Here is a 27,686-nt window from a genome sequence, read left to right on the forward strand (position 1 = left end):
CCATCCGCAAAGTATTCACAGCGCTTCTCACTTTTCCACATTTTGTTATGTTACAGCCTTATTCCAAAATAGAATAAATTTTAAAAAATTCACTCAAATTCTGCACACAATACCCCATAATGACAAACGGAAAAAGTTTTTGGGAGATTTTTTGCAAGTTTATTAAAAATAAAAAAACTAAGATCACATGTACATAATTCTTTGCTCGGTACTTTGTTGATGCACCTTTGGCAGCAGTTACAGCCTCAAGTATTTTTGAATATGATGCCAGAAGCTTGGCGCACCTATATTTGGGCAGTTTCGGCCATTCCTCTTTGCTGCACCTCTCAAGCTCCATCAGGCCGGATGGGAAGAGTCGGTGCATAAAATAGGTTAATGCTGCAGGAGGCATCTTGCGGTGTTCTGTACATAAAAAATTGGATAGTGTGTGGTGCGCTATCAACAGCTGCCGGCACTTGGGTTGTCAGACCCAAATAGTTATGCAAAGGAGAAGAAAGAGTTGTGCCGGCGCTGGCTGTTTTAGGAATAATGCAATGCACGGTTCTCAGAACAACAATATAACAATTTATTGATAACAATATTATAACAATATAAGAAGTATAAAAAGTATAAAAAGGTGAATCTCTTTAGTACTGAAGAAATTGAAGCTAGTTATCACGGGGATAATCAGATATTTAAGCTGAGTTAGCTTAGAGTTCAATTTGTGAATAAGAGAATTTGAGCTGTATATTACCATCCCATTGGCCTGATTTGGATGGCCTGATGCTGTGACACGATGTCCAAACAGATGTCCTATAATTTCAAGGACTCAGGATTCCCACTAGTGTCCTCTTGTATATATCTGGATCATTTAGGGATCATGCAGTTATCCCACAGTTGAAGCAGTCCAGGAAAAAACGAGGGTCTTTTGGGGAGAGATGGACGGGTCACTTGGCAGAGAGGATGATGGCAAAGGAACAGCGGTATTCACAGGTGCTCATTCACAGGTGCTCAACGCGTTTCCCCGGGTATCACCGGCTTCATCAGGAGCAAGTATGTTTGTGATGGGTTCAGGACATGATTTTATACCTGATAGCTAATCAACTATGAGATTCACCTGCGTGCATAATTGAATACTAAAAACATTTCTATCATGAGAACCGTGTTTTTCAGTATTAGACATAGTAATCATATTTCTAATGGAGGCAGTCATATAACTAAAAGAGTATTTTACATATCAGAAATCATTTTTTATAATAAGAAAGGGAAAACAGGGAGGTCCCTTTGTTGGGTCACATGACCCACAGTAATTAATTCCGTTTTCGGGTAAAGGAATATGGTCAAAGTGTTTACTTACACATTTTAGAAACTGCTTCCCTGGTTGTGCCACAGAGGTCTCCGCGGCGTACAGCCGTCACGAGCCGATTGCCGGTATCAGCTACGTTGGCGGCTATCCACACACGGAGTTCCGGGCACAACAGATGCGTTGCCGAGCAACAGACGCGGTCACGTGATGCATTACGTGATTCGCGTCGTGCTCGGCAACAGGATATGCATCCGTTGCCGCACTCGTCTGCCGGGGAAGACGACGTCATTACATCACACAACGTGTGATGCTCCACGGCAGGGAGGCGGGGTCCGGACGGAGTATCGCGTTGTCATAGCAACGCCCAAAAGTCTGATCTCGAAAGATCTGACCAGGGAGCATATATTCAAATCTGGATCCAATTGGCACGAATCAACGGATGAATTCAAACAAAAGCAGTATACAGAATAGCAAAGTAATAAAAATATTATAAATCATCTTTCGTTTATAATGGTCATTTTGGATTGAACAGGCAAAAAAGGCAAAAAATAAATAAATAAATAAAATGCATAGGGTAATGAAGTTATTTGCTAATCAAACATAAATACATAATATATAAAATATATATAATATGATAACATACAGAAAAGACATGAAATATAATCAATAAATATTCAGTAGATGGGTCCATATAAGTCATCAGGAATAAGGGAATTTTTATTAAAATAATATTAATATATAAATGATTGATACCAATAATGACAATGATATAATATATAAATAAATAAATAAATAAAAAATAATAATAAATGAATAAATGAATGAAAAGGGGAAAAAAAAAAAAAAAAAAAGGCTGGTAGTGTACAGTATCACAATACAGTGTTTAATTCAATTGTTTCATTCAATCCATCTGGATGTAATGAATTGAATTTCAGTGTCCAAAAAATCTCTCTCTTACACAATAAATTAAATCGATCACCACCTCTCGGAGTGTGAACAATATGTTCTAAGCCTGTAATAGATAAACAGGCTGGGTTAGCATTATGATAATTTTTATAGTGTCTAGATACACTGTGTTGTAAGAAGCTCTTCAAGATGTTACGTCTATGCTCCATGAATCTTGTGCGTAAACATCTTGTAGTTCTTCCGATATAGGGGAGGTTACATCCGCATTTTAAAAGATATATCATATATGTGGAGTCACAGTTCATAAATGATCTGGGTACATGAGACAAAAAATCAGGGGGGGTTTGTACAGTAGAAGATTTTTTAATGTGTTTGCACATCGTGCATTTGTTTTTCCCACATTTAAAAATACCTTTTGGTTTTTCTGGGAGCCATGTTAAATGGTCACAGGTCTTTTTTGGGGGGCCTAGGGTAATCTCTTTCTGTAAATGGCTGGGTGCTAAGATGGTTTTCAAGGTTCTGTTCTTTTTATATATTATTTTTGGTTTCTGAGGAATGATTTTGGTTAGTATTTTATCTTGATGTAATTTCTCATGATTATATTTTTAATGTCTCCTGCACAATTATTGAATTTACTAATAAAAGCTAGATCTCTCTCTGTTGGTTCTGAGGGAGTTTTATTTGAGCTTTCTTTTTCTTTAGCGGATTTTTGAGTATTATTTTGTTTGAGTAGATCTTCTCTATTAAGTAAGAGTGTCTTTTGTAAGCCTTCCTCTAACAGATATTCTGGGTATTCCCTCTCTCGAAAGGATTCAGACAGAGCATTTGCTTGTTTCAAAAATTGGTCAGTTTCTGTACAATTGCGCCGAAGGCGCATAAACTGGCCCTTTGGAATACTGGCCTTCCATGGCATATAATGACCACTCTTAAAATGAACATAGGAGTTGGTGTTGACAGGTTTAACATAATTTGAAGAAATAATTCTGTTGTTTTTAATCTCGAGAGTCACGTCCAAGAAGTTAACAAATGACTCACTGAAAGTGTGTGTGAAGGACAAATTATAATCATTAAGATTAAGAGAATTAACAAAATTAGTGGCAGATGTGAAATCCCCATCCCAAATTATAATAAGATCATCAATATAACGGCCATAGTAGACCAGACTCCGCGCCCAGCTGCTCCCCCACACATGGGCCTCCTCCACCTCCCCCATGTATAGGTTTGCATAGCTGGGCGCAAATCTGGTCCCCATGGCCGTCCCCATCACCTGTAAAAAATATTCACCATGAAACGTAAAATAATTGTGTGAAAGAATAAAGGAAATACTATTGATAATAAAGTCCCTATGTTCCGACTCCAGATCGGCATCCATTTCTAATCTTCTCTGCACTACCTCACATCCCAATTTGTGTGGGATGTGGGTGTACAGAGCACTGACATCTAGTGTTAAGAAGGCATAACTGTCCTTCCATTCGATGTTTTGGATTTTATTAAGTAAATCTCGGGTGTCTTTGATATATGATCTGAGAGTCGGAACATAGGGCTGCAGATGAAAATCAACATAATGGGAGAGGTTGGCTGTGATAGAACTAATACCAGAAACTATAGGGCGCCCAGGAGGTGCAGTGAGGGATTTGTGAATTTTAGGTAAAAAATAAAAAGTGGGCGTGATGGGGTGTGTGGGTAGGAGAAATTTGTATTCTTCCTTGGACGTGACTCCCGATATAACTGCTTTGTCTAACATTGTTTTAAGTTCATTCAAAAAAGCATCTGTCGGATCCTTTGTCAAGAGAGAATAAAATTTAGTATCATATAGTTGTCTGTATGCCTCTTCAAGATAGTATTGTCTACTCATAATAACAACCCCCCCCCCCCCCCCCTTATCGGCTTCTTTTACAATTATTTGTTTATCTTGTTGTAGATTTTTTAGGGCATTTTTTTCTTTTTGGTTTAAATTAGAAGTTTTATATTGTTTTGTGTTTTCTTTAAAACAGAGTTCTTTGAAGTCTTCAAGGGTTATTTTGTAAAATGATTCAATACTCGAGCTTTTGGCACTGATAGGAAAAAATTCGGACTTATTACGAAAATGAGTAATATTTGGTTTCTGGAGATTGTAAATTTGTATTTTAGTGGGTTCTGTATTGTTTGATTCCCATAATTCCTCTAATTGTAATAGGGTTGTGACATCTGTCTGGTCAAGGATGATTGGAATTGAATCATCTTTTCTTAAGGTTAGTTCTTTCTGTGCAAAAAAACGTTTTCTGCATAGAGTACGTATAAATCTATTTAACTCCACAAAAAGATCAAAAATGTTTGGAGGGCTGGTTGGACTAAATTGTGGGTCATGTGACCCAACAAAGGGACCTCCCTGTTTTCCCTTTCTTATTATAAAAAATGATTTCTGATATGTAAAATACTCTTTTAGTTATATGACTGCCTCCATTAGAAATATGATTACTATGTCTAATACTGAAAAACACGGTTCTCATGATAGAAATGTTTTTAGTATTCAATTATGCACGCAGGTGAATCTCATAGTTGATTAGCTATCAGGTATAAAATCATGTCCTGAACCCATCACAAACATACTTGCTCCTGATGAAGCCGGTGATACCCGGGGAAACGCGTTGAGCACCTGTGAATGAGCACCTGTGAATACCGCTGTTCCTTTGCCATCATCCTCTCTGCCAAGTGACCCGTCCATCTCTCCCCAAAAGACCCTCGTTTTTTCCTGGACTGCTTCAACTGTGGGATAACTGCATGATCCCTAAATGATCCAGATATATACAAGAGGACACTAGTGGGAATCCTGAGTCCTTGAAATTATAGGACATCTGTTTGGACATCGTGTCACAGCATCAGGCCATCCAAATCAGGCCAATGGGATGGTAATATACAGCTCAAATTCTCTTATTCACAAATTGAACTCTAAGCTAACTCAGCTTAAATATCTGATTATCCTCGTGATAACTAGCTTCAATTTCTTCAGTACTAAAGAGATTCACCTTTTTATACTTTTTATACTTCTTATATTGTTATAATATTGTTATCAATAAATTGTTATATTGTTGTTCTGAGAACCGTGCATTGCATTATTCCTAAAACAGCCAGCGCCGGCACAACTCTTTCTTCTCCGGTGTTCTGTACATGCTTGTGTGAGTCACTGCTGCGACCGTCGATCCTGCCCCCCTCACGTGCGTGAACTTTGACCATCTGAGCAACCTTCAGGTGACTCAGGATGGTTGTATCGTCCTGACATTCGGGGGCCATGAACTCTGCATCACAAGACGCAGACTTTGGCCTTGGCAAGCCTACAAAACTGAGGCAACACACCCCTGCTATTTAGAAAGGTCGTCGAAACATGCTGTGTAGGGATGCCAATCCCAGGGCATTTTTTCAATCCCGGGATTCGGGATTGAAAAACGCTCAATACCGGGATTGGCATCCCTAATAATAAAAAACGCCCTGGCCGCCCACTATTTACTTACACTTGCGGAGTGTGCGGCCGGGCTGATTGGGTGGCTTGGAGCCGGGTATGCTGAGTGGGCGGGCAGGAGGGCTGCTGGCTGGGTTGCCGCCGGGTTGGTAGGCTGGGAGGCCGTGAGCCGGGAAGGCTGGGTGGGCGGACCTCTAGCTGATGCGGGCTGTGCCCTGCGCAGCGTGACCTCTGACCTCGTCACGCTGAGTAGTGCTGCACTGCCGGGTATGGGAGAAGCCGGGCGGCGTCTGAGCAAGTGCTCAGACGCTGCCGGAATTAGACTGCGCATGCGCAGTCTAATCCAGAAATCCCGGGATTGGAAACTCCAATCCCGGGATTGAAATCCCGGCGTTTTGGGGGCCAAATCCCAGTATCCCGCCGATCCCGGTATTGGCCACCCTAATGCTGTGGCTTTGGGGCACAAGCGCATTTGCCGATCGGTAGACATCAGTGTTGGGCTTAAACCATCTGGATTACTCTACATACTACACTAAATGGTAGACCTGCAATCACATCTGTTCATGAATAGAGTAATGACAATCTTATAATCTGTTGGATGGTAGATTGAACCCACCAGTTGTGTTCTCTCTCTTGTTATTGTAGGACTGGTATGTGTCTCTGGTACGCTCTCAGTGCTATGCACACTCTGATTCTGCGCTGCTGGAAGGAGCAGAATTGGTGGATAGAATCCCTCCATCTGAGCGCCTCTCCTTCATGGCCAGCAAGGTATGAGGAACATGGGTTCTCTAGGACTTGTTCAGCCGCTCTTTGTCCCACATTCTCTGCAGATTTAGGTTGGTAATAGAATAGACCTAGGTGATCTTTTTCCTTTCTCGTCTAGGAGTTTAACCTGAGCCTGCTGGCTCCTTGCTTAGCCCTGGGGGTGAACCAGATGTTAGGAGATCAGGACAGCACTTTCTTTGAGGCAACAAGGTCGGTGGTTCTGGATCTCATGTCGCAGACTGTACAGCAGCTTCCAGCCAATCATCAGCTCCTCCAGCTTCTGCAACCCACGGAGAAGGACTCCTACTGGGACAAGCTGACCATGGTGATAGGTAACCAATCACTAATATAATTGTCAGATGATATTGCTATCAGACGCTCCCTGCTGTGCACACGGGATGGTGAGATGCATTGGTGGCCTTGGTATGAGTAGCCGCCGTGTGCGTAGCTGTATGAGTAACATAGAACATGCGGCAAATCTATCCCACAGAACTCTGTGTTCAAATGTTTAGAGCTATCTAACACAAGTGGGGGGATGGATCATAGCTTGGAGAGAGCTTAAGCGTTCCGCCAATCAGGCTGTATCTGCCATTTACAGTCTTTGCTACAAAAACCACATGAGATGATTGGCTGGTAGTTTATCGCTCTCCACTTTATCTCTTACTACGGTTCCTGGGGGGGAATTGTTCATAAGTGCTTATAAATATGGTGTAATGACGGGATTCCCTCACTGGGTTGACCCTATTTATGTCGACAGGCATTGGGTCAATGAGACTTGGGTCAATACCTGAAATAAGTTGACATGACTACTGTTGACAGGGATCAAAGGTTGATACAAACATTAGGTCGACAATGGCAAGGTCAAAAGTTAAAAAGGTCAACGTGAGTATTATTTGGAACCGACATGTGCCGACAGGCGTTATTTCATGCCCTACCATCCCCTATGTCATGGTGGGCGAATAACATAGTGTCCGAAGCATGGCGAACACAGCGGTACACTTTGACGGTGTCCATTCGGGGCGAAAAACTCATGTCGACATTTTGACTGTCGGCCTTGCCATTGTCGGCCACCAACCCTGTTGACCTTAGTCTTTTGGACCTATTTCAGGTCTCGACCTTCAGTCAATGCATGTCGACCTACTGTAAATAGGGTCAACCCAATGACCCTTACCCTTGCATGACAACCATGTAATGTAGCAGAACATCCGTTTCATCCTTGCTGCGTTGCGTACGCATTGTGGCTCCATCTGAGATTTGCAGGTGCAAGTATACGCCTGTACCCACTATCCGGAGGGCCGCGGCTGCAATCGCTCACAACCTCCTGCAGCACAGCGCTAATATGTCTCACGCTGCACAGACGCTGTAGGGATGCTGTGCTTTTCCTGTTTGACAATCACCTTTTTCTGTACGTCTGGAAGTGCAACATCTGTAGTGACCTTATGTTGTTTGGTTTAGGTGACCCCGAGGTATACTACTCTCTCGTCACCCTCTGCCGCAGCATGTCCCAGTACATGCTGTCTCTACCGAAACTACCTCCAGCTTTTCACATGACTCCGGAGAAACAGGCAGACATTGTCAAGTTTGTGGTGATGTCAGTGGAGGTAAGTCACCAGTAAAACACTGTCTGTGTATAAACAGGCAGCAGTAGCACAGCTGATGGAATCTCTGTCTGCAGGCTGTCTCCTGGCACTTTGTACACGAGCAGATCCCGCTGAGCGTGGATCTCCAGGCGGTGCTGGATTGCTGCTGCCTGGCTCTCCAGCAGCCCAGCCTGTGGAATCTTCTGTCTTCCGCGGAGTATAAGACACAGGCCTGCTCCCTCATCACCTGCATACGCTTCATTATAGAAGCAGGTAAGTGGTCATTGTGATCTCTTTGTAGAATACTAGAGATCCCATATCTCTGTCGGTCAGCTGGGCAAGGAGGAGAAAGTTTGAAAGTTGAAGGATCATCCTCCTTTTACATAACCAACTTCCATATAGAGGCGACACAAGTTCTCAGAGTGCTGTTGGGTCTTGTTGATAAATAGTTGGTGCTTCCCAGCATCTAGCTATTTGTTTATGTCATTTTGGACTTTCCTTTGCCTCTCGGTTCTTGCCTCTTCAGTTTGTGTATTTAGATTGTGTATAACTAGGCTCAGAGCACTTCTTGTGTTCATTCGGTCAGACTGAGGTCACATGATCCAATAGCGCACGTGGTGGGCAGGGCTGACACTGGCTTTATAATGATCATATTACAGAATAGTTATCTGAGTAAGAAGCAGAAGTGGTAATTGCTTGCACTGTGCAAAATTACGTTATAAATCCATTTATACCTTTTTACCTAGTATGACTATATGGGAAAATCTCCCTTCTTAATAAAGCCGCGTCACTACGGTCATCCTTAATTCCCTGCTATTATCTGTAGCTAAAATAAAATATACGTAGTCATCAGTAACGCCCGTATACCTAATGTAATGTGGTTAATATCCTGTACTTATTCATGCTGTTCTATGTACAATGTACAGCTGGGAGCTCAGTATATCTGTTATTGGTACAGAAGGTCTGGATGCTGTGGCTCTGGCAGAGCATGTAGGCACTACATACGTACACCGGCGGTACTAGCGGGGAAATGGGAGAAGAGCTGGGTGTTTAATTATGTTCTATTCCTTGCATCTCAAAGAATCAAAGACATGAAGGAAATAATTTTACAGAAAAAAAGCGATCATTTGCTCTTAAAATGGTCTTGCATAATGGTGGTGGTCTATTTCTCATAGGGCCATGGCGATACAGGGCGTACATACAGGCTTTGGTACTTTAGAGATGCTAAAAATGTATCCCCATCCTGCAGTAAATTGATTGTGACTCACAGCATATAGGGGTCTGGTATTATCTGCCTGGACAGCCTGATCCAAGATGATCTATTCCTAATGATTACCGCTTCAGCGGTTATTTGGCTGCACCCTCGCCGGTGGTTACCTCTGCATCGGTGGTCTCTGCTTGCGGATTGCTCGGATTTCATATCCCAAGCCTTGAGCGACAGGAGAGTCTCAGACGACTCCGGTATTATCACTTCCTTCTTAATTTGCATGGGGCTCATAATGTTAGTGTACATGGATGTCAGACTAACTGCCGGCTACCGCTTTACCTGCATTGGTGGATGGAGGCAACGCTGCTCAAGGAGCAAAGACCATTTATGATCACAAAGAAAGCCTAAAGGTGCCCATACACAAGCAGATTTATCTTCAGACCTGGCTGGTTGGAACAAAAACATGGTTATGGATGAGAGCAAATGACAGTTGACCATTTGCTTGGAAATGCTGGAAAACTGCCAAACTGTCACTCATCCATAACCATGTTTTTGTTCCAACCAGCCAGATCTGAAGATAAATCTTACTAGTGTATGGGCACCTTACCAGTGTCTTAGGGTGAATTTACCCCAACCCCAACTTGGTCAACCATTCTTTTTATCAGCGTCATGGAGCTTCATGGTTGTCACTAGATCATCAGTATTGGAGAACGAAACCAACCATTGTGGATACAACAAAGTCATAGCTTCTCTTTAGAACACCCTAAATAAGCAATTGAATCCCACCCACTCTCCTTCATTCTCTCCACGGGCCCTTAATCTAGCACCTAGAACCCATTGGGAAGACACTAAAGGTGGCCATACACATGCAGATTTATCTTCAGATCTGGCTGGTTGGAACAAAAACATGGTTATGGATGAGAGCAAATGACAGTTGACCATTTGCTTGGAAATGCTGGAAAACTGACAAACTGTCACTCCTCCATAACCATGTTTTTGTTACAACCAGCCAGATCTGAAGATAAATCTTACTAGTGTATGGGCACCTTAACACTTCCCTGTAGTTATAAAAGCCATAGGTCAGCATCTACCGCACACTTCAACCATCCATCATTTCTCCAAAGCTTTCCTAATAGCGGCTATAAAACCTTAATTCTCTCACTCTATAGAAAACGTATTCGGACTGATTTCTGATTTGTTACAGCACAGCGTGGTTCCCACGCTCTGTCTGGCTTCTCTCCCCGTAGTCCATTCTGTTACATTTGTTGCCGTATTACGGATGCGTTGACTAGGCTGCAGCGAGAAGGAGCCCGGCTGGTTTGCAGCACGACGTATAGATTGTTATACGCATGCCAGCGGAGCGTGAACTAATGCTAGCGGGAGATCTCTGCCCATGGATTTGCCATGTTTAATTCAAAGACATGACAAAAAGGATTTTCACCTTCTAGATCTAGGAGTATTAAAGTGCATTGAGTGTTTACTGTTCCTGTATCATACATTAACATTAATGGGGGGTTCAACAGCAGATGCAATCATTTCATTTATATGCTAATAGAGGGATTTACAAAGCGCTGATCTTTACATTCATATATGGATAGTCTTTAATACCACATGTCACCTATATGCAGTGGAGGTGGACAATGTGTGGAACAGCCAGCCTCCAGCCTTCAGCACTCGGTGGCTCAGAGTTTGGAAACCTAAATAGGAAGGTTTTAGATATATATAAATGAACACCAGCACTCGCTTGCTTTGAAAAATTTCACAAACACTTAGGGGCACATTTGCAACATTTCGGGCCCCTTAGGCCCGTCGTCAGGCAGTACAGTATCAAACATATATTGTACAACACATACCTTTTTATACCTGAAGCGTTTCCCGCCGCCTTTCCGTCCAGGTTCCCGACTTCTGCCTCTCAACGGGAAGCGCGGATCGCTTGTCACTCCCACCTCCTCCGGGAGTATGACGCGTTGCCATGGTGACCCAGCGCGTCCCAGAAGGTTTTAGTAAAGCTTCTAAAAATGAAAAGGGGACTAAGGAGGAACAATGTTTGTTTCGTAGGCCTACCTGAGAAGACTGAAGGATCAGAACCTGAGCAATTTCTTGAATCATGGTTGCTGTCTTTATTTGGGAAAGATGCCTTTACTCCTCAGTTTGCAGTGGAACGGGCCCACAGAGTGCCTACTTGCCCTCTGCCCCTGGAGTGAACCCCCAGACATTTATAGCATTATACGGACCGGCATGCTGTTTTACGTCTGGCAAGGCTTAAGGGTCTTCTGGAACGTGGTGGACAAAGAGTTGATTGGGAGTGATTTCCGGCAATCGTACTCACTTCTTCAACTCACCACAATCGGCCTCTGCATGGATCAATTTGCAGCCGGCCCAGCGGGCCACACTGCCCTGAGGACTAATGTCCATAATCCGTTATCTCCCTACTAATACCCCTTTCAGACAGAAAACAAAATTGCCGGGTGAAGCAGTTCCACCCGGTCATTTTGTGAATAACACGGGTCCTTTTTCTGTGTGAAAGGGCACACCCGTGCCGTAAATCCCGTGTCTCCGACCCTGAAATTGACCAGGGTCGAGAACATGGGATTTATGACCCGTGTTGACCCTTTCACACAGAAGAAATACCTATGTTATTCAGCAAATTACTGGGTAGAAATTTTCAACCCAGTAATTTGTTCTTCTGTGTTCAGGCTGCTCCCGGCAAAATGACACGGCATTTGAAATGCCGTGTATTTGCCGGGATTTTTAGACTTTTCTGTCTGGAAGGGGTATTAGTTGCTGTTTCTCCAACACACCGCGTACATTTATTTTGTATGCTATAGCTATGATATGCGATATCTGTTGCTGTTTGTCATTACTGTACCATCTATCATTATAGCTGTAGGGGTACTATGTTGCACTTATTACTGTTCCCCAGCCGTTTGCTGGGGTCTCCCACATTGATCGCATATATCCTTTTGGTCAGGCCACCATGTGCTTTAGGCTATGGTACTGGGTTCCCTGTGTTATATGTGTTTTTTTGCTTTGTATTCTCTTCATTTTCTTAGTTTGTTAATTTCATAATTGTAAGTTGGGTTTTTTGAGGCATTAGGGGGTAGTTTGTGGAGTTGTTTTGAATGTTTGTGTATAGGAGTGCCTGTGTTTGGGTTGGTATGCAGGGTGGGTTTGGGGGGTTACTTTGTCCTTATTTTTACACTGTGAATTCGGGAGTTCTGTTGAAGATGGGATGTTGCCCATAGCAACTAATCAGATTCTACCTCTTATCTATTTAGCACGTTCAAGAAGATAAAAGATAGAATCTGATTGGTTGATATGGGCAGCATCCAATTTACAATAGTCAATAGGACTCCCATCTTACTACATTTACCCCTTTTAGTTTTTTTGTGAATTTGTGATGGTTCCGCCCACTTCATGGCTGCCACTTGTTAAAGGATGATGTATACAGTATATCAGGCATGTCCAAACTGTGGCCCTCCAGCTGTTGTGAAACTATAAGTCCCATCATGCCTTGCCAAAGTTTTGCTATCAGGGAATGCTAAAAATATGGCAAGGCATGCTGGGATGTGTAGTTTCAGAACAGCGCCATAGTTTGGACATGCCATCGATGGTTGTATAAAACCATTCACAGGGAAACAATCAATGGCTTCACTTACCAATGGTTATCCCTGCTCTATGACTTACTGCACTGCAGGCCAATCAGTGCCTAGGGGTGGGTCTTCGTAGCTGCATCGGGTGGAGGCAGGGCTATGCTTTGTGTGTCGGCAGCCACTTAAAAGAAAGGCGAAAAAAATTTCACTCCTAACCATCGATGGCTTGTAAGCGTTGATGGCCATCCCGCCTTCCTGGTACTACCAAGAAACCATCGGGTGGCACTGTAATCTCTATGGGATTTTATTTCTGTTAGCAAATTACAAAAAGCCCCCAAAGCTCAGCAACACCAGAAGGCAAAGTGCTTGCAGTTCTAGGTTTGATGATTAGGGAAGTCCAGTATTGGTTCATGTCACAGTGGGGGTTGGGTGTGGTAAATGTAGGTAAATGACCGATAACTATACCTGGTTGCTTTATCTGTTGTTAGTGAAGGGATTTGAGATGCTTCATGAGTCCTTATTTAGTAATTGTGTGTTTTAGTTGCGGTGGAACCCGGGGAACAACTTCTGAGCCCAGAGAGGAAAAAAAATTGCTTATCAGACGACCCGTCTGCGGATGAGGACCCTGGAGTTCTAGGTACAGTAACTGCGAGAATGTATCTACACATGAATGAGGCAGGGATGCTGCCCACCAATCCGCCAGGTGTCAGTGACATCATTGCGGCACTCTGCGCTCCATTCTTATGCCTGCATGGTTAGAAGGTGGCAAGTTACATGATATATATGCATCTGTTTTCTCCTAGGTGCAGCAGCTATCAAGGCTGTCTGCGTGATGATGTCTGAGATGGTGGATTCTCTGCTGACCGTTCTGTCTTACGGGCACAAGAAGAACAGCAACATAGCGGCCTTTCTTAGTCCAGTTTTCAGAAACATAATCATAAGTCTAGCTAGATTACCTATAGTCAACAGCTACACCAGAGTACCCCCATTGGTGAGTACATCCTGCTATTCTACAACAATAAAATGATCTTACTGGCTGTCAGATGGAGAGCTGGCTCTGGATGCTGGCCACACCCAGGCGGTGCGCTGTACAACTGGTACATAGGTGCCGGGGACTTAACGCAGCTGTACGTGGCTGTTATTACGGGTTTGCGGCCACGCTGCCTTCCGGGGGTCCTTAGTGTTCATTCTAGCACCCTGCGTCTTCCAAAACCTGTGCAGTTCCCCTTCCCTGCCTGGGGCTGTTGCTCTCTGTTATGGTGCTTCTAGCACAGTATGGCCTGTATTTCAGCAATGATATGCGGACCAGACCTTTGCAGCACCACAGCAGAGAGCGACACCCCAGGCAGGAAAGAGGAACTGCACGGGTGTTGAAAGATGCAGAGTGCTAGGATGAACACTAAGTAATGAATAAAAAATTGTATTGCCTATATTTCATCCATCCAGACTATTATTCCCGAGGAAGCTACAAGATGACATAAGAGATGACCTGTTGGATCGTTGGTTCAACTGTAATTAGTAGTCTTTATTTCTAGATTGGGTTTTATTGTTGGATAATGCAAAATAATCCTTAATGTACAATAGGCAAAACATCCGTGTCCTCAGAGTAGGACGATCTGGCATTACTGCCTGCACCCTGTATTTCTAGAGCACCAACTTGTACTTACAATTAGGAGGCACCACTGAATAGATATTTCCAACATTAATGTCACAACAAAATGCTATTTCTCAGCACAAAGGATGTAGTGCTCTATGCAGTGACGTATCTGTCGCTAGAAACCGTTTTCCAGTTTATTTGCTAAAATTTCTCTTTTTTAAATGTTTAAATTAAAAAAAATATACATTTAAAAATATTGGTGCTCGTTCACGGCGCATCGCATGCGGTATACCTGCCGCCGTGAAACTAAACAAGTACCAAAATATTTCTAAAATGTAAGTTCCAGTGTTGACGACATTGCTGGGCTGTGTGGGTCTATCATTGCTTACCTGTCTTAGGTGTGGAAGCTTGGCTGGTCCCCTAAGGCAGGGGGAGAATTTGGAACGTCACTTCCTGAAATTCCTGTTGAGTTCTTACAAGAAAAAGAAGTATTTAAAGAATTTATCTATCGCATCAACACATTAGGTAAGGTTTGCAGTTCCTTGTATCTTATACAATATATGCATAGTGTTTCATATAATCCTCTTTGAGAATTTAAATTCAACGGCCATATGAACTAGGGTTGCTTGCCCCCACTGATTCGAGAGCACCGATAACCCGGTCCATGCATTACTGTGTAGGGGAGGGGGGTTGGCACAATGGTAATCCTGCACCCATAGTCTACCGCCAAGTTCACCCCAACCAAAGAAGATTAGTGCATGCAGAGCAGAGAATCCCCAGGAATATGGCGTGTTCTCGAACATTTGCGTATGCACTGTAGACAATGGGCAGATGTATTAATCCTGGAGAAGAGATAAAGCACCAGCCAATCAACTCCCAACTGTCATTTTCAAACACTGTTCATTGGCTGGTGCTTTATCTCCTTACACTCTATCTCCACTTTACCTCTTCTCCAGGCTTAATACATCTGCCCCTAGGTGAGAAGAGGAGGCTGCACATAGGGCACCTCTGCTCTTATTTTTCCCTTCTGTCCCTGCTTTACATTTGCGTTAACACCATGATCCATTTCAGTTATAATTAGATGACCTTATTGTGCTGTTGGATGTCTGTGTATTCTTCACATGTGTATTCTCCTGCCTGATCCCACCTGAAATGTAGGATGGACCAGTCGCACCCAGTTTGAGGAGACCTGGGCTACCCTGCTTGGAGTCCTGGTGACGCAGCCTATAGCAATGGGCCAGGAGGAAAGCCAGCAAGAGGTATGGTCCTACAAATGTGCATAGAGTAATTCATCTTCATGCTGTAACAGCAGTGCGGCGGGGGGGTGGGGTGGGGGAATGTTACCATGAAAACGCTGGCCGTCCCTGTGGTAATCCCCCGGTGACGCTGGTGCAGGGGGCGGGCAGCTGACCTCATCGGAGGTCAGTTGCCCATCTGCTTCCCGCACAGGGCACTCAGACAACAGAGACATCATATAGGTGTCTCTGATCTGTGAGCGCTGAAGAAGTTATTCGATGGTCACCGACCGTGGAATGATTTCTCCTCGGCTGTGAATGGATGATTATGCAAATCATCCATTCGCAGCCACGAGGGGGATCGCGGTGTGTGAGTGGGGGTGTCCCTTTGTATGATCAATGCTCTTGTAATAATGAAGAGCCGGAGATGGACTTTCCCTTTAAAAGAATGTATTGTAATTGGCTACAGGAAGACACGGAGAGAACTCAAATAAATGTCCTTGCGGTTCAAGCCATTACGTCCCTGGTTCTGAGCGCCATGACCATCCCATCCGCCGGCAATCCAGCCATCAGCTGCCTGGAACAGCAGCCACGAAACAAGACTTTGAAGTCACTTGACACCAGGTAGGAATTTCTATGCCAACTGATTATCACTCACCACAACGTACGTGAAGTGAGCCAATGGAAATACAATTAAAGTGCAGACTTTCAGCTTTAATTCAGGGGGTTGAACTAAAATATTGTATGAAACGTTAAGTAATTGCAACCGCTTTTTTTTTTTTTTTTTTTACACAGCCACCGTTTTCAGGGTCTCAAATGTAATTGGACAATTCAAAAGTTAAATTTGCAGAATATGGCAATCTTTTAGAAAACCCCTGGGCTGCCTTTTCAGCGTCTTTTGGGTCATTGTGCATCTGAGCAGAGTGTAATTCTAGGTGTTAGGTTGACATGACTGAAGGTGACAGGGGTCATAAGGTTGACAGAAGCATTAGGGCGACGTGTGTGTGTGTATATATATGTATACAAAACAGCTTACATAAAAAAGCCCGGAAGGGCTGAAACGTCAACCACACCTTGAATGGCTATGTGAGTTTTCTTTGTATGGTTAAGTCCCGAGTGCCGCTGTGAACCCAGTTATTTATATTTGGGTCAGCACATGCTGCTCCAATACTGAAGGCACTGGGCCCTGAGAGATTTATTTGGAATCGAGTGCCAGCCACACCATGCTATATATACATACATACATACATACACACACACACACACACACACACACACACACACACACACACACACACACACACACACATACATATACATACACACATATATATATTCTTATATATTTGGCTACATCTGTCACTCAAGGTGCGTGAGTGTGTCTCTAACGCTGGGTGGAGCCTCTGACTCACATGACAGAGAACCAGCCCAGTGAGCCCATAGTGCCAGACACCCTCTGCCTCCCCATGTTGCAGAGGGTGCCCCAACTCCACAGCCACCAGGTGAGCGACCCCCCCCCCCTTCCGCGACCCCCCTTCCCGCGATTCACGGCAAAACATAACCGCGACCCCCTCCCGTTATTCGCGGCACCCCCCTCCCACAAGAAAAAATAGACACATAAAGGTCAACACATGTAAATGTTGACATAAGTGTGGCACTTCATTGGTGTCCATGTACATCTTACTCTGTAACCGCTTTTTAATTAAACAAAACAATACACACCCCCTTCCAGATCATATGCTCTCTATTTAACACATTTCACCTATAACTCAAGTTGCAATACAGGCCATCTTTCATACAATTCTAACCATATTTCTCATATACAAACGTTGTACGTTGAACAACTCTTCCGCTTTACAAATGTATTGTATCTATTTGATATTACAATCGTATGTCTCTACTACCCGCTATCTTTGAAAACCCATGCAGTTCCTGTTCCCTGCCTGGGGTGTCGCTGTCTGCTGTAGTCCTTCTAGCACAGTGTGGTCTGTATATCAGCACTGATATGCAAACCAGACCTGTGCTAGAAACACCATATATATATATATATATATATATATATATATATTTATTGTCCTTTTGTGTGTCTCCGAAACACTGCCATCTGTTGAGTGAAACTAAAAAGATACATTGTTTCCCCCCCAGCTCACTAAATAGTATTAATAACCAATGTTGAACACTTCATGATAATAAAATTCAGAGATATAACCAATATCTCTGAATTCTATTATCATGTAGTGTTCACGATTGGTTACTAATACTATTCAGTGAGCTGGGGGAAACAATGTATTTTTTTACTTAGTATTAACCCCTTCCTCATGCACCTGAGTAGTATTACTGAACTAATTGAGCATCTACCACTATCTGTATGTAGTGAGTGAAACTACAGTACTTCTTTCTCTCTGACACATGCACAAACACAGAGGCAATCACAAGGTAGCGGACTAGCGATCGAAGCATTTACTTCGAGCGGGCTTCCTAGTTGTGATAGATATTTCTACTGTACTTAAAATATTAAGTCAAATAAAAACATTTTGAAAGAGATCTTCTTTGACCACATGTTTTTGGTTACACCAATAGCAAATAACAAAAACCTGTCTATGAAACTGCTTATGAGTCAATTGGCTAATTACTTTTGGACCCTAAAAAAAAATAAAAATTGGATTTCAATGCTCTCAATACAAGCTGACAATTAAAATCATATTCGGTATATAACAGTAACTTGGTGAACTATTAAAATGACAAAAATTGTGTCTGTGTCCATAATATAATATAATATAAATATATATATATATATATATATATATATATATATATATATATATATTTATCTATATCTATGGACCAAACTATTTCTTTTTTTTTTTTTTTCAAAACAGTTTTTATTAAAGGTTTTGTTCCATTAAGCATGGAAGGGGAGAAGGGTACAGAATGGACCAAACTGTATTTCTACACTGTAGTAGCTGTATAATAGCTGTTCTGGATTTGTTACCTCCAGATTTGGCCGGAAGCTGAGTGTTATAAGAGGGATTGTGGAACAAGAAATCCAAGCATTGGTGTCTAGAAGGGACAATATCGCCACCCATCATGCCTATCAAGCGTGGGACCCCGTGCCTTGCTTATCTGCTTCAACCACAGGTACAGTACCCTTCCTTTCTTACATGCAACGGACCCCAGAACTAATGAATAGATACAGGCCTCTGAGCTACTGTATGAATTTGAGAAAAACCAAATGTATGCCAGTAATTCCTAAGCCACCAAGAACAATGTAACTCTTCCGCTGCACACTATCCATATAAGTGTACAAAGAAATAATGCCAGCACTCCTAAATCACTGATGCTAAATGCAAAAGGTGGCACTCAAATTATCATAAGAGCTAAATAAAATTAAATATAATTTTACCTGCCCTCACTTGAGACATAACTCATCTCCTTGAATACCCTGAGCTGCTGAGGGAATCTGCTACTTCCATTGTATAGCTACCAGTCGGTGGCTTCCTGCTGCCTCCATCCCCTTCCTGACATCATGTCACTGTCCCTGTCACATGCAGCCCTGTCATCCCTGACATACAGTATCATTCCTCTCCTGATACACTCTGTGCTGCCGAGGGACCCTGCTCCTTCCACTATATAGCTACCAGTCAGTGGCTTCCTGCTGCCTCCATCCCCTTCCTGTAATCATGTCAGGATCAGTGCACTCTATTGCTGTGATCAGATTGGCCAGAATCACTTAAAAACTTGGAACATCCCATACAAACAGAAGTAAAGATTGACTACAGTTAAACCGCTGTCCTGGCTACTGACCAAGAAGATTTCCAGACTCATGTTTTCAAATCCTATTGATACATACTTGCTGAAATCCCCGCATGCAAGTATACAGCAAGTATGCATCTTAATGGGGCTATGGGGTGTTTCTCATCTTATCAATGTTAAGTGTCATGGCAGGAATACATTTCTCTTTCAAAAGCCAGACATATTCTAATACACACTGCTAATAAGCTTTGTACATGCTTAACCACAGGCTGTCAGCTCCTTTCCCTGCATGGTTCTACATTCACCGTTACTGGCCATTATTTCCCTTCCCTGTAGGTGTTGTGCTGTAATGAGATGGTACAGTTCCCCTACACGATGTTATACCCCGGCTTCTGTTCTGTGACTCAGACCGCTTTCATGTCCGTGCTGCACAGAACAATCCGCCTAGGAATTATCCCTGGAGTACTGGGCCCATTGTCGCATACTGCCCCCATCCTTGCTTTCGCTACACATAATTATTTTTGGAAGCAGGAAACATTTTATATTGTTTGATGTGTCAGGAGAGATGTGGTTCAATTACTTTATTTGCTATCCGTTTCAGGCGCTCTTATAAGCCACGAGAAGCTCTTATTGCAGATCAATACGGAACGGGAAATTGGGAACATGAGCTATAAGTTGGGTCAGGTGAGCAGTTTGTGGCGGGTTGTTTTTTTCCTATTATCTGTTATAGTTTGTGTTGCCTACTTAAAGCAGCGTTGTACTTCTTTGCAGAATAAACCAATATGCAAAAATACGCTATATTAATACATGGGATTGACGTCCAAATAGAGGTCAGATATTCCTGTAACTTTTTGTAAGGATAATGTCATGTACACTATATGGACAAAAGGATTTGGTCACACATGTTAATGATTTAATTCAGGTGTTTCAATCAGATCTGTTGCCACAGGTGTATACAATCTAGCACCTAGCCATGCAGTCTCCATTTTCAAACATCTGTGATACAAAATGGTTCGTTCTGAAGAGCTCAGTGACTTCAAGCATGGTACTGTGATGGGATGCCACCTTTGCGTGGTACTGTGATGGGACGCCACCTTTGCGTGGTACTGTGATGGGACGCCACCTTTGCGTGGTACTGTGATGGGACGCCACCTTTGCGTGGTACCTTGATAGGATGCCACCTTTGCGTGGTACTGTGATGGGACGCCACCTTTGCGTGGTACTGTGATGGGACGCCACCTTTGCGTGGTACTGTGATGGGACGCCACCTTTGCGTGGTACTGTGATGGGACGCCACCTTTGCGTGGTACTGTGATGGGACGCCACCTTGCGTGGTACTGTGATGGGACGCCACCTTTGCGTGGTACTGTGATGGGGCGCCACCTTTGCGTGGTACTGTGATGGGACGCCACCTTTGCGTGGTACTGTGATGGGACGTTACCTTTGCGTGGTACCGTGATAGGATGCCACATTTCTGTGGTACCTTGATAGGATGCCACCTTTTGCATGGTACCTTGATAGGATGCCACCTTTTGCATGGTACTGTGATAGGATGCCACATTTGCATGGTACTGTGATAGGATGCCACCTTTTGCGTGGTACTGTGATAGGATGCCACCTTTTGCGTGGTACTGTGATAGGATGCCACCTTTTGGGTGGTACTGTGATAGAATGCCACCTTTGCGTGGTATTGTGATAGGCGGCCACCTCTGCAGTAAAATGGTTTGTCACACGTAATTGATATTGTTAGAAAGTTGAAGCATTTAGGAATAACAGCGACTCCGCATGAATCGGAAGACCATGTAAAAATCACAAAGCGGGATCGATGCCTGCTAAGGAGCACGGTGCGTAAAAGTCGGCACTGCTCTGCTGATTTCATAGCTGAAGAGTTCATAAATTCCACTGACATTAATGTAAGTACATAAACCGTGTGGCAGGAGCTTAATGGAAGAAGTTTCCCTGGCCAAGCAGCTACATGCAAGCCCAACGCCAAGCCTCGGAAACAGTGCTGTAAAGCAATGCTATGCTTCCAACTTTGTGGCAACAGTTTGGGGAAGGCCCTTATTTTAATCCAGCATGCGACTAGGGAAGCCAATCCCTGGGCGTTTTTTCAACTCCGGGATTCGGGATTGAAAAATGCTCAATCTCGGGATTGGCTTTCCTAATAAAAAAAAAAAACGCCCGGCCGTCCCTCATATTTACTTACATTGCATTGCGTTACATTACAGTGCATTGAAGTGTGTCCAGGAGCCAGGTGAGCGGGTTGTTTGTCCAGGAGCCGGGCCGGAGTCAGGATGCAACAGAACTAGGCAGGCGAGCAGCGCGCCAGGATCGAGGCGGGCTGTGTGGCCTGCGCATCGGGAACTCTGACCTAATCACACTGCACAGAACCGCACTGCCGTGGACAAGAGAAGCCGGGCAGCGTCTGTGCGCGTGCTCAGACGCTGCCCGGCATTAGACTGCGCATGTGCAGTCTATTCCAGAAATCCGCGGATTGGGGGCCAAATCCCAGGATCCCGCCAATCCTGGGATTGGCCACCCTAAACATGACTGTGCCCCAGTGCACAAAGCGAGGACTATAAAGACATGAATTGGTAAGTTTGGTGTGGAAGAACATGACTGGCCTGCACAGAGCCCTGGCCTCAAACCCATTGAGCACCTTTGGGATGTACTGAAATGGAGACTGTGAGCCCAGGCCTTCTCGTTCAACATCAGTGCCTCACCTCATAAATTCTCTACAGAATGATTCCACACAAACACTCCAAAATCCTGTGGAAGGCCTTCCGAGAAAAGTGGAAGATGTTCTAGCTGTAAAAGGGGGCCCAGCTCCATATTACAGTATATGTATTTGAATACAATGCCAATACAGTCCTTGTTGGTGTAATGGTCAGTCAACTGAATACTTTTGTCCATATAGTGTATATTGTGCAATAAGATCTTTCAAATAAAAATCCTTCTGTATTAAAGTGTCAACATTCATAAGCGGTGCTTTAGGTCTTCTGTGTGTCTACTGCTTCAATGCAACTGTCCATGTTCCAGGTCTCTATACACTCTGTCTGGCTGGGAAACAACATCACCCCACTGAGACCTGAGGAACTCGATGAAGATGAAGAAGATGAGAATGATGTTCCAGCCCCGTCTTCACCTCCAGTATCTCCAATAAACTCCAGGTACAGCCTGTCTTTTTTTTTTTTCTTTCTCCCAGCTGATCCCTGTACACTGTTACTGTATGTCCTTTCTGACCACTTCCAGGAAGCACCGTGCTGGAGTGGATATACATTCCTGTTCACAGTTCCTTCTTGAGCTGTACAGCCAGTGGATTCTCCCAACTAGTACCGGCAAGAAGACTCCGGTCATTCTGATCAGTGAGGTGGTGAGATCGGTAAGTCACAGGAGTAGGTGAATAAGTACCTGTGATAAAGAAGGTTTAAGTATGCAGGTGTTTGTATTGTTCTAGCTGCTTCTTCCATTTTAAAGTTAATATAGTATCACAGTGGTTTGGACATGGTGTGAATGACTTCATGTTGGGGGCAGTGGGAATAGCTGGATGTTATGGCCTCAGTATGACTAACTAGAAGCAGCATGAATGGCTGGATGCATTGGATGCAGCATGATTGGCTGGATGTTCAGGGCTCGGAGTGACTGGGTAGGTGTGTTGGAGGCAGCGTGAGTTGCTGGATGTTCTGGGCTTGGTGTAAATGGCTAGATGCATTGGATGCAGCATGATTGGCTGGATGTTCTGGACTCTGAGTGATTGGCTAGATGCTTCGGAAGCAGAGTGAGTTGCTGGATGTTCTGTGCTTGGTGTGACTGGCTAGATGCGCTAAGAGCAGCCATTGGCTGGATACTTTGGACGTGATATGAGTAGTTGGATGCTTTGGCCTTGGTGGCATGATGGCTTTATGCTTTACATGCAGTTGAATGGTTTTGGCTTTGGATGTGTCAGCATGAGTGACTATGCGTTGGAGGCAGCGTGATTGGCAAGATGTTCTGGGCTCAAAGTGACTGGCTAGGTGTGTTAGAGGCAGTGTGGATGGCTGAATGTCCTGGGCTCGGTGTGATTGGCTAGATGCATTGGAAGCACCGTAAATGGCTGGATGTTCTGGGCTCGGTGTGATTGGATAGATGCGTTGGAGGCACCATGAATGGCTGGTTGTCCTGGGCTCACTGTGACTGGCTCGGTGTGTTGGAGGCAATGTGAATGGCTAGATGTTCTGGGCCTCGGTGTGATTGGCTAGATGCTTTGGAGGCACCATGAATGGCTTGATGTTCTGGGCTTTGTGTGATTGGCTAGATACGTTGGTGGCAGTGTAAGTTGCTGGTTGTCCTGGGCTCAGTGTGATTGGCTAGATACGCCTGGAGAAGCCATTGGCTGGATTCTTTGGATGTGATATGAGTAGTTGGATGATTTGGGCTTGGTGGCATGATGGCTTTGTGCTTTACATGCAGTTGAATGGTTTTGAGCTTTGGATTTGTCAGCATGAGTGACTCTGTTGGAGGCGGCTTTAACGGCAGGATGCGTTGTGGGCAGCATTGAACTAATTAACATTCATTTATGACGGTGCCACAAAATGCACACCACTTCTTATTTGCGAGTGATGGGAATCATGAGATGATACGTAAGAAAAATTTGCACACATCCATTTTGCGGAAGAATCTTGTAGTTTCTTTTTCCCTGCTCCATTGCCAATTACATGTACTGGTGATCCGGAGTTGGGCATACCTTTGTATCCATTCACAACTAGGCCAAATGAGTTGTGGGCATGTAGACCATTGCAGACCACCTAGTGATCGGTCTGTTTCCCCCACTGACTACCACCGAATGATGTAGGAAGTTGTAATGGCGGCTAACAAAAGGCTGAATTTCATGGGGACAAGGGCTGGCATGCTGTATGACCGGAGCCTGTGTATCAGGTGTAGGGTATAGTTGGATAAGGCTGGTGGGTACAGAACAGGTGGACCTCAGGCTGTCATGGTGGGAACAGGTGTAATAGAGGTGGCATGACGCTTATGGTGTGTCAAGGGGGATGATCCAACTCAAATAAAGGTAAACACAGATTTATTTTAAAACTTAATAAAATTTGGACACCACACACAAGATCAACCTCCAGTCTCCTCACCCGGAATGAAGGGAGCAAAGGCGAGCCGTCCCCAGAATGTTGGTAGGGAGGTGTAGGTACTTCTCCACTTCTTATCTACATTAAAGAAACCTTTACATAAAAATAGGGACCACCTGCTAGGTGAGTGTCTGTCTTTATGGGAAAGAATTGTGCGATCTGAAAGATACCTTTACGTGAATGTCTTCAAGTTTTTCGTGTTCCATGTTGGGTTCATCTATGAAAATAAAGAACTGTTTCCGGTCTAATAGGTCATAAGACTGCGGGTGGCAAGAGGCTCGGGGGGTGGGGGGGTGTAACCATCTGCTTTGGGCAAATTCTAATATCCACTTGTCCTTTTTATAAACTTTAATACATCTCCCCCTAAGCGTGCAATGGACAGTATTACACCTTTGCTTTAACGCATACAACATTTACAGTATATAAGTTTACAGAGATGCACAGTTGTCAGGATTAGCCTGTAATTCCTAAAGTACTGCCTGTATATAGTTATTATGTACGGTGCTCAGCGAATGTGTCTGCGCTTTCCTTACTCTATATTCCTTTGATAACCTGGAAAATGTTTAGGATGAGGACAGACTGTTGTGTTATTAGTGTTCTGCCCCCTGCAGCTGCTGGCCGTGTCTGATTTGTTCACCGAGAGGAATCAGTTTGAGATGATGTACACGGCTCTAACCGAGCTCCAGAAACAGCACCCATCAGAGGATGAAATTCTCAGTCAGTATCTGGTGCCTGCAATCTGCAAAGCTGCGGCCGTGCTGGGAATGGTAAGAGGAGCTCTAGTGGCCTGAAGCTCTATTACTCAGTGTGGAGGGAGCGCTCTGAAAGACTCTCTGCCCTCTTAATTGGTGACATGAATGCACTGCACGCTGAGCAGGATGTGTCACCCCTCCTGTTGCCCGTTCCATTAGCAGCTCCCTCAGCAAAACCCAGGAGGGAGCACAGTAGCTGCAGTGTGGTGGATTGTGTCTATCGGTGGTTAATCATTCTGTATCCACCAAGTGTGTGTGTGTGTGTGTGTGTGTGTGTGTGTGTGTGTGTGTGTGTGTGTGTGTGTGTGTGTGTGTGTGTGTGTGTGTGTGTGTATGTATATATATGTATATGTATGTATGTATGTGTATATATATATATATATATATGTATATATATATATATATATATATATATATATATATATATAGTGCACATCAACAGTTTTCTTAGTAAATATATTTATGACGTCTTCATCTTCACCAAATGTCAGCAACAACCCCTGCAATCTGCACATGCAAAGAGATCCAACCATAGATGTCCATAGATTAATAAATCTTCCACGCAGTCTTGGAATCTTGAAGGTTCTGGAGGCCTCTTCTTATGAACTCTGATCTTTAGTTATTTCCATAGATTTTTAATTGGATTCCTGTCAATAATCGCATTACGATGGGATATCGCCAGTTCCCATTGACTAGATAGGCTGCTTTTCCCCTGATTTAATGCTTCCTGTTAAATGAATATGTCTGCGTTGATGCATACAGGGCATCAGGGATAAAGTAATGGTTAGCATTACTGCCTCACAGCGCTGAGGTCATGGGGTCTATTCCCACCTTGGCCCTAACTGTGCGGAGTTTGTATATTCTCCCCGTACTTGTGCGGGTTTCCACCGGGTACTCCGGTTTCCTCCCACAATCCAAAAATTAAACTGGTAGGTTAATTGGCTCCCAACAAAAATTAACCCTAGAATGTCTGTGTGTGCGTGTACATGTGGTAGGGAATATAGAATGTAAGCTCCACTGGGGTAGGGACTGATGTGAATGGCAAAATGTACACTGCAAAGCTTTGCAGGAATTGTGTGTGCGTTATGAATAATATAATAATGAGATATTTTTGTTGTTGCCATGACTGACTCATTGTACCATTGTGTTCCCAGGATAAGGCTATAGCTGAGCCTGTCAGCCGATTACTGGAGACGGCGCTGCGTAGTACTCACATGCCCAGCCGCATTGGGGCCTTACACGGGATCCTCTATGTGCTGGAGTGTGATCTTCTAGATGACACCGCCAAGCAGCTCATCCCAATCATCAGTGATTACCTGCTCTCTAACCTGAGGGGAATCGCACAGTGAGTGTCTTACGTCTATCTCGTTGCCTTATGGCCTGTATGTATTACTGCAACTCCAGTCAGCAGCATTTGTATCCACCCATACATTTATATCGCATTGCCTTGTCATATATCCTTGTCTTTTTCTTTTTTTCTAGCTGTGTAAATCTTCATAACCAGCAGCACGTACTCATTATGTGCGCCGCCGCGTTCTACTTAATCGAGAACTACCCCTTGGATGTAGGGTCAGAGTTCACTGCAGGCATTATACAGGTAGGAATACAGTGGCCTACTCATTGCTTGTACAGTACTTTGCTACAATCGGGTGAGACTGGAAATGCTGGTTTGTGCCACATCTGGCCCTCGTAATACATCCTAGGCTGATCTATTTTAGAAGCATAACTGGCTGCTGTGTTGGTCCTTACAACTGACCCTTTGTCTCCTGCATTAACCCCTTCAGTGGTGGGGTTTTTTTTGGGAGCGCTCCCCACTGGGCGAGTTTTTTTATGGGGAGCGCTCCCTTTAAAAAAAAAACCACCACTAACCCCCTGGGTCCGGGCAGCGCCGCTGAACTGTCAATCAGCGGCTGCCCGGACCTGCGCCCCCCCCCCCCCCCCCCCCCCCCACCGCATCGCTGTCCCCGGCAGCCGGCTTGTCATAAGCCGGCGCCGGGGACTTCTATTGAAAACCCGGAGGGGAGGGGGGGGAGGAGGCGACGCCGCAGAGGGGAGAGAGCCAGGCAGCGCGACGCTGCCTGAGATCAGAGTGAACTCCAAACAGTGGCAATCCCGAGAATTTTCCGGGCTTGCCAGACTGGGCACTGAGGCACAGCCCAGAAAATTCTTGGGATTGCCACTGAAGAGGTTAAACTGATCCTACTGGAAATAAAATTCCGATGCCAGCTGTAGCCAATCACTTGTTGTCATCTAAAAAAATGTTTTCTTTTTTTGTTTTTTTAAAGACAGATAATGTAATTACTGTAGGTTGTTATTATATTAACCTTTATTAATACGGCGCCACAAGGGATCCGCATCGCCCAATTGCAGAGTACATAGACAAATAATCAAAGCAGTGACTTACACTTGAATACAATAGAGGACAATTACAGGGTACATAACCACAGCTGCATCAGCAGA

The 27,686-nt window shown here is 44.1% G+C and overlaps 1 protein-coding gene across 5 annotated transcripts in view; it reads left to right on the top strand.

Annotated features, from left to right (window-relative positions):
• HTT (huntingtin) overlaps positions 1-27,686 on the top strand; it is a 149,231-nt gene that overhangs the window by 110,032 nt on the left and 11,513 nt on the right. For all 5 annotated transcript variants that reach the window (XM_083151753.1, XM_083151766.1, XM_083151758.1 and 2 more), the window contains 16 exons: positions 6,273-6,395; positions 6,511-6,724; positions 7,848-7,993; positions 8,068-8,245; positions 13,314-13,409; positions 13,576-13,763; positions 14,768-14,894; positions 15,528-15,628; positions 16,074-16,228; positions 18,603-18,742; positions 19,959-20,041; positions 22,397-22,527; positions 22,610-22,739; positions 25,086-25,241; positions 26,381-26,571; positions 26,709-26,823. In XM_083151753.1, coding sequence (XP_083007879.1) covers positions 6,273-6,395; positions 6,511-6,724; positions 7,848-7,993; positions 8,068-8,245; positions 13,314-13,409; positions 13,576-13,763; positions 14,768-14,894; positions 15,528-15,628; positions 16,074-16,228; positions 18,603-18,742; positions 19,959-20,041; positions 22,397-22,527; positions 22,610-22,739; positions 25,086-25,241; positions 26,381-26,571; positions 26,709-26,823 — 2,274 coding nt within the window. The remainder of the gene's footprint in view (positions 1-6,272; positions 6,396-6,510; positions 6,725-7,847; positions 7,994-8,067; positions 8,246-13,313; positions 13,410-13,575; positions 13,764-14,767; positions 14,895-15,527; positions 15,629-16,073; positions 16,229-18,602; positions 18,743-19,958; positions 20,042-22,396; positions 22,528-22,609; positions 22,740-25,085; positions 25,242-26,380; positions 26,572-26,708; positions 26,824-27,686) is intronic.

Source organism: Crinia signifera, chromosome 1, assembly GCF_055691185.1.
Source record: "Crinia signifera chromosome 1, ASM5569118v1, whole genome shotgun sequence".
Classification (NCBI taxonomy): domain Eukaryota; kingdom Metazoa; phylum Chordata; class Amphibia; order Anura; family Myobatrachidae; genus Crinia; species Crinia signifera.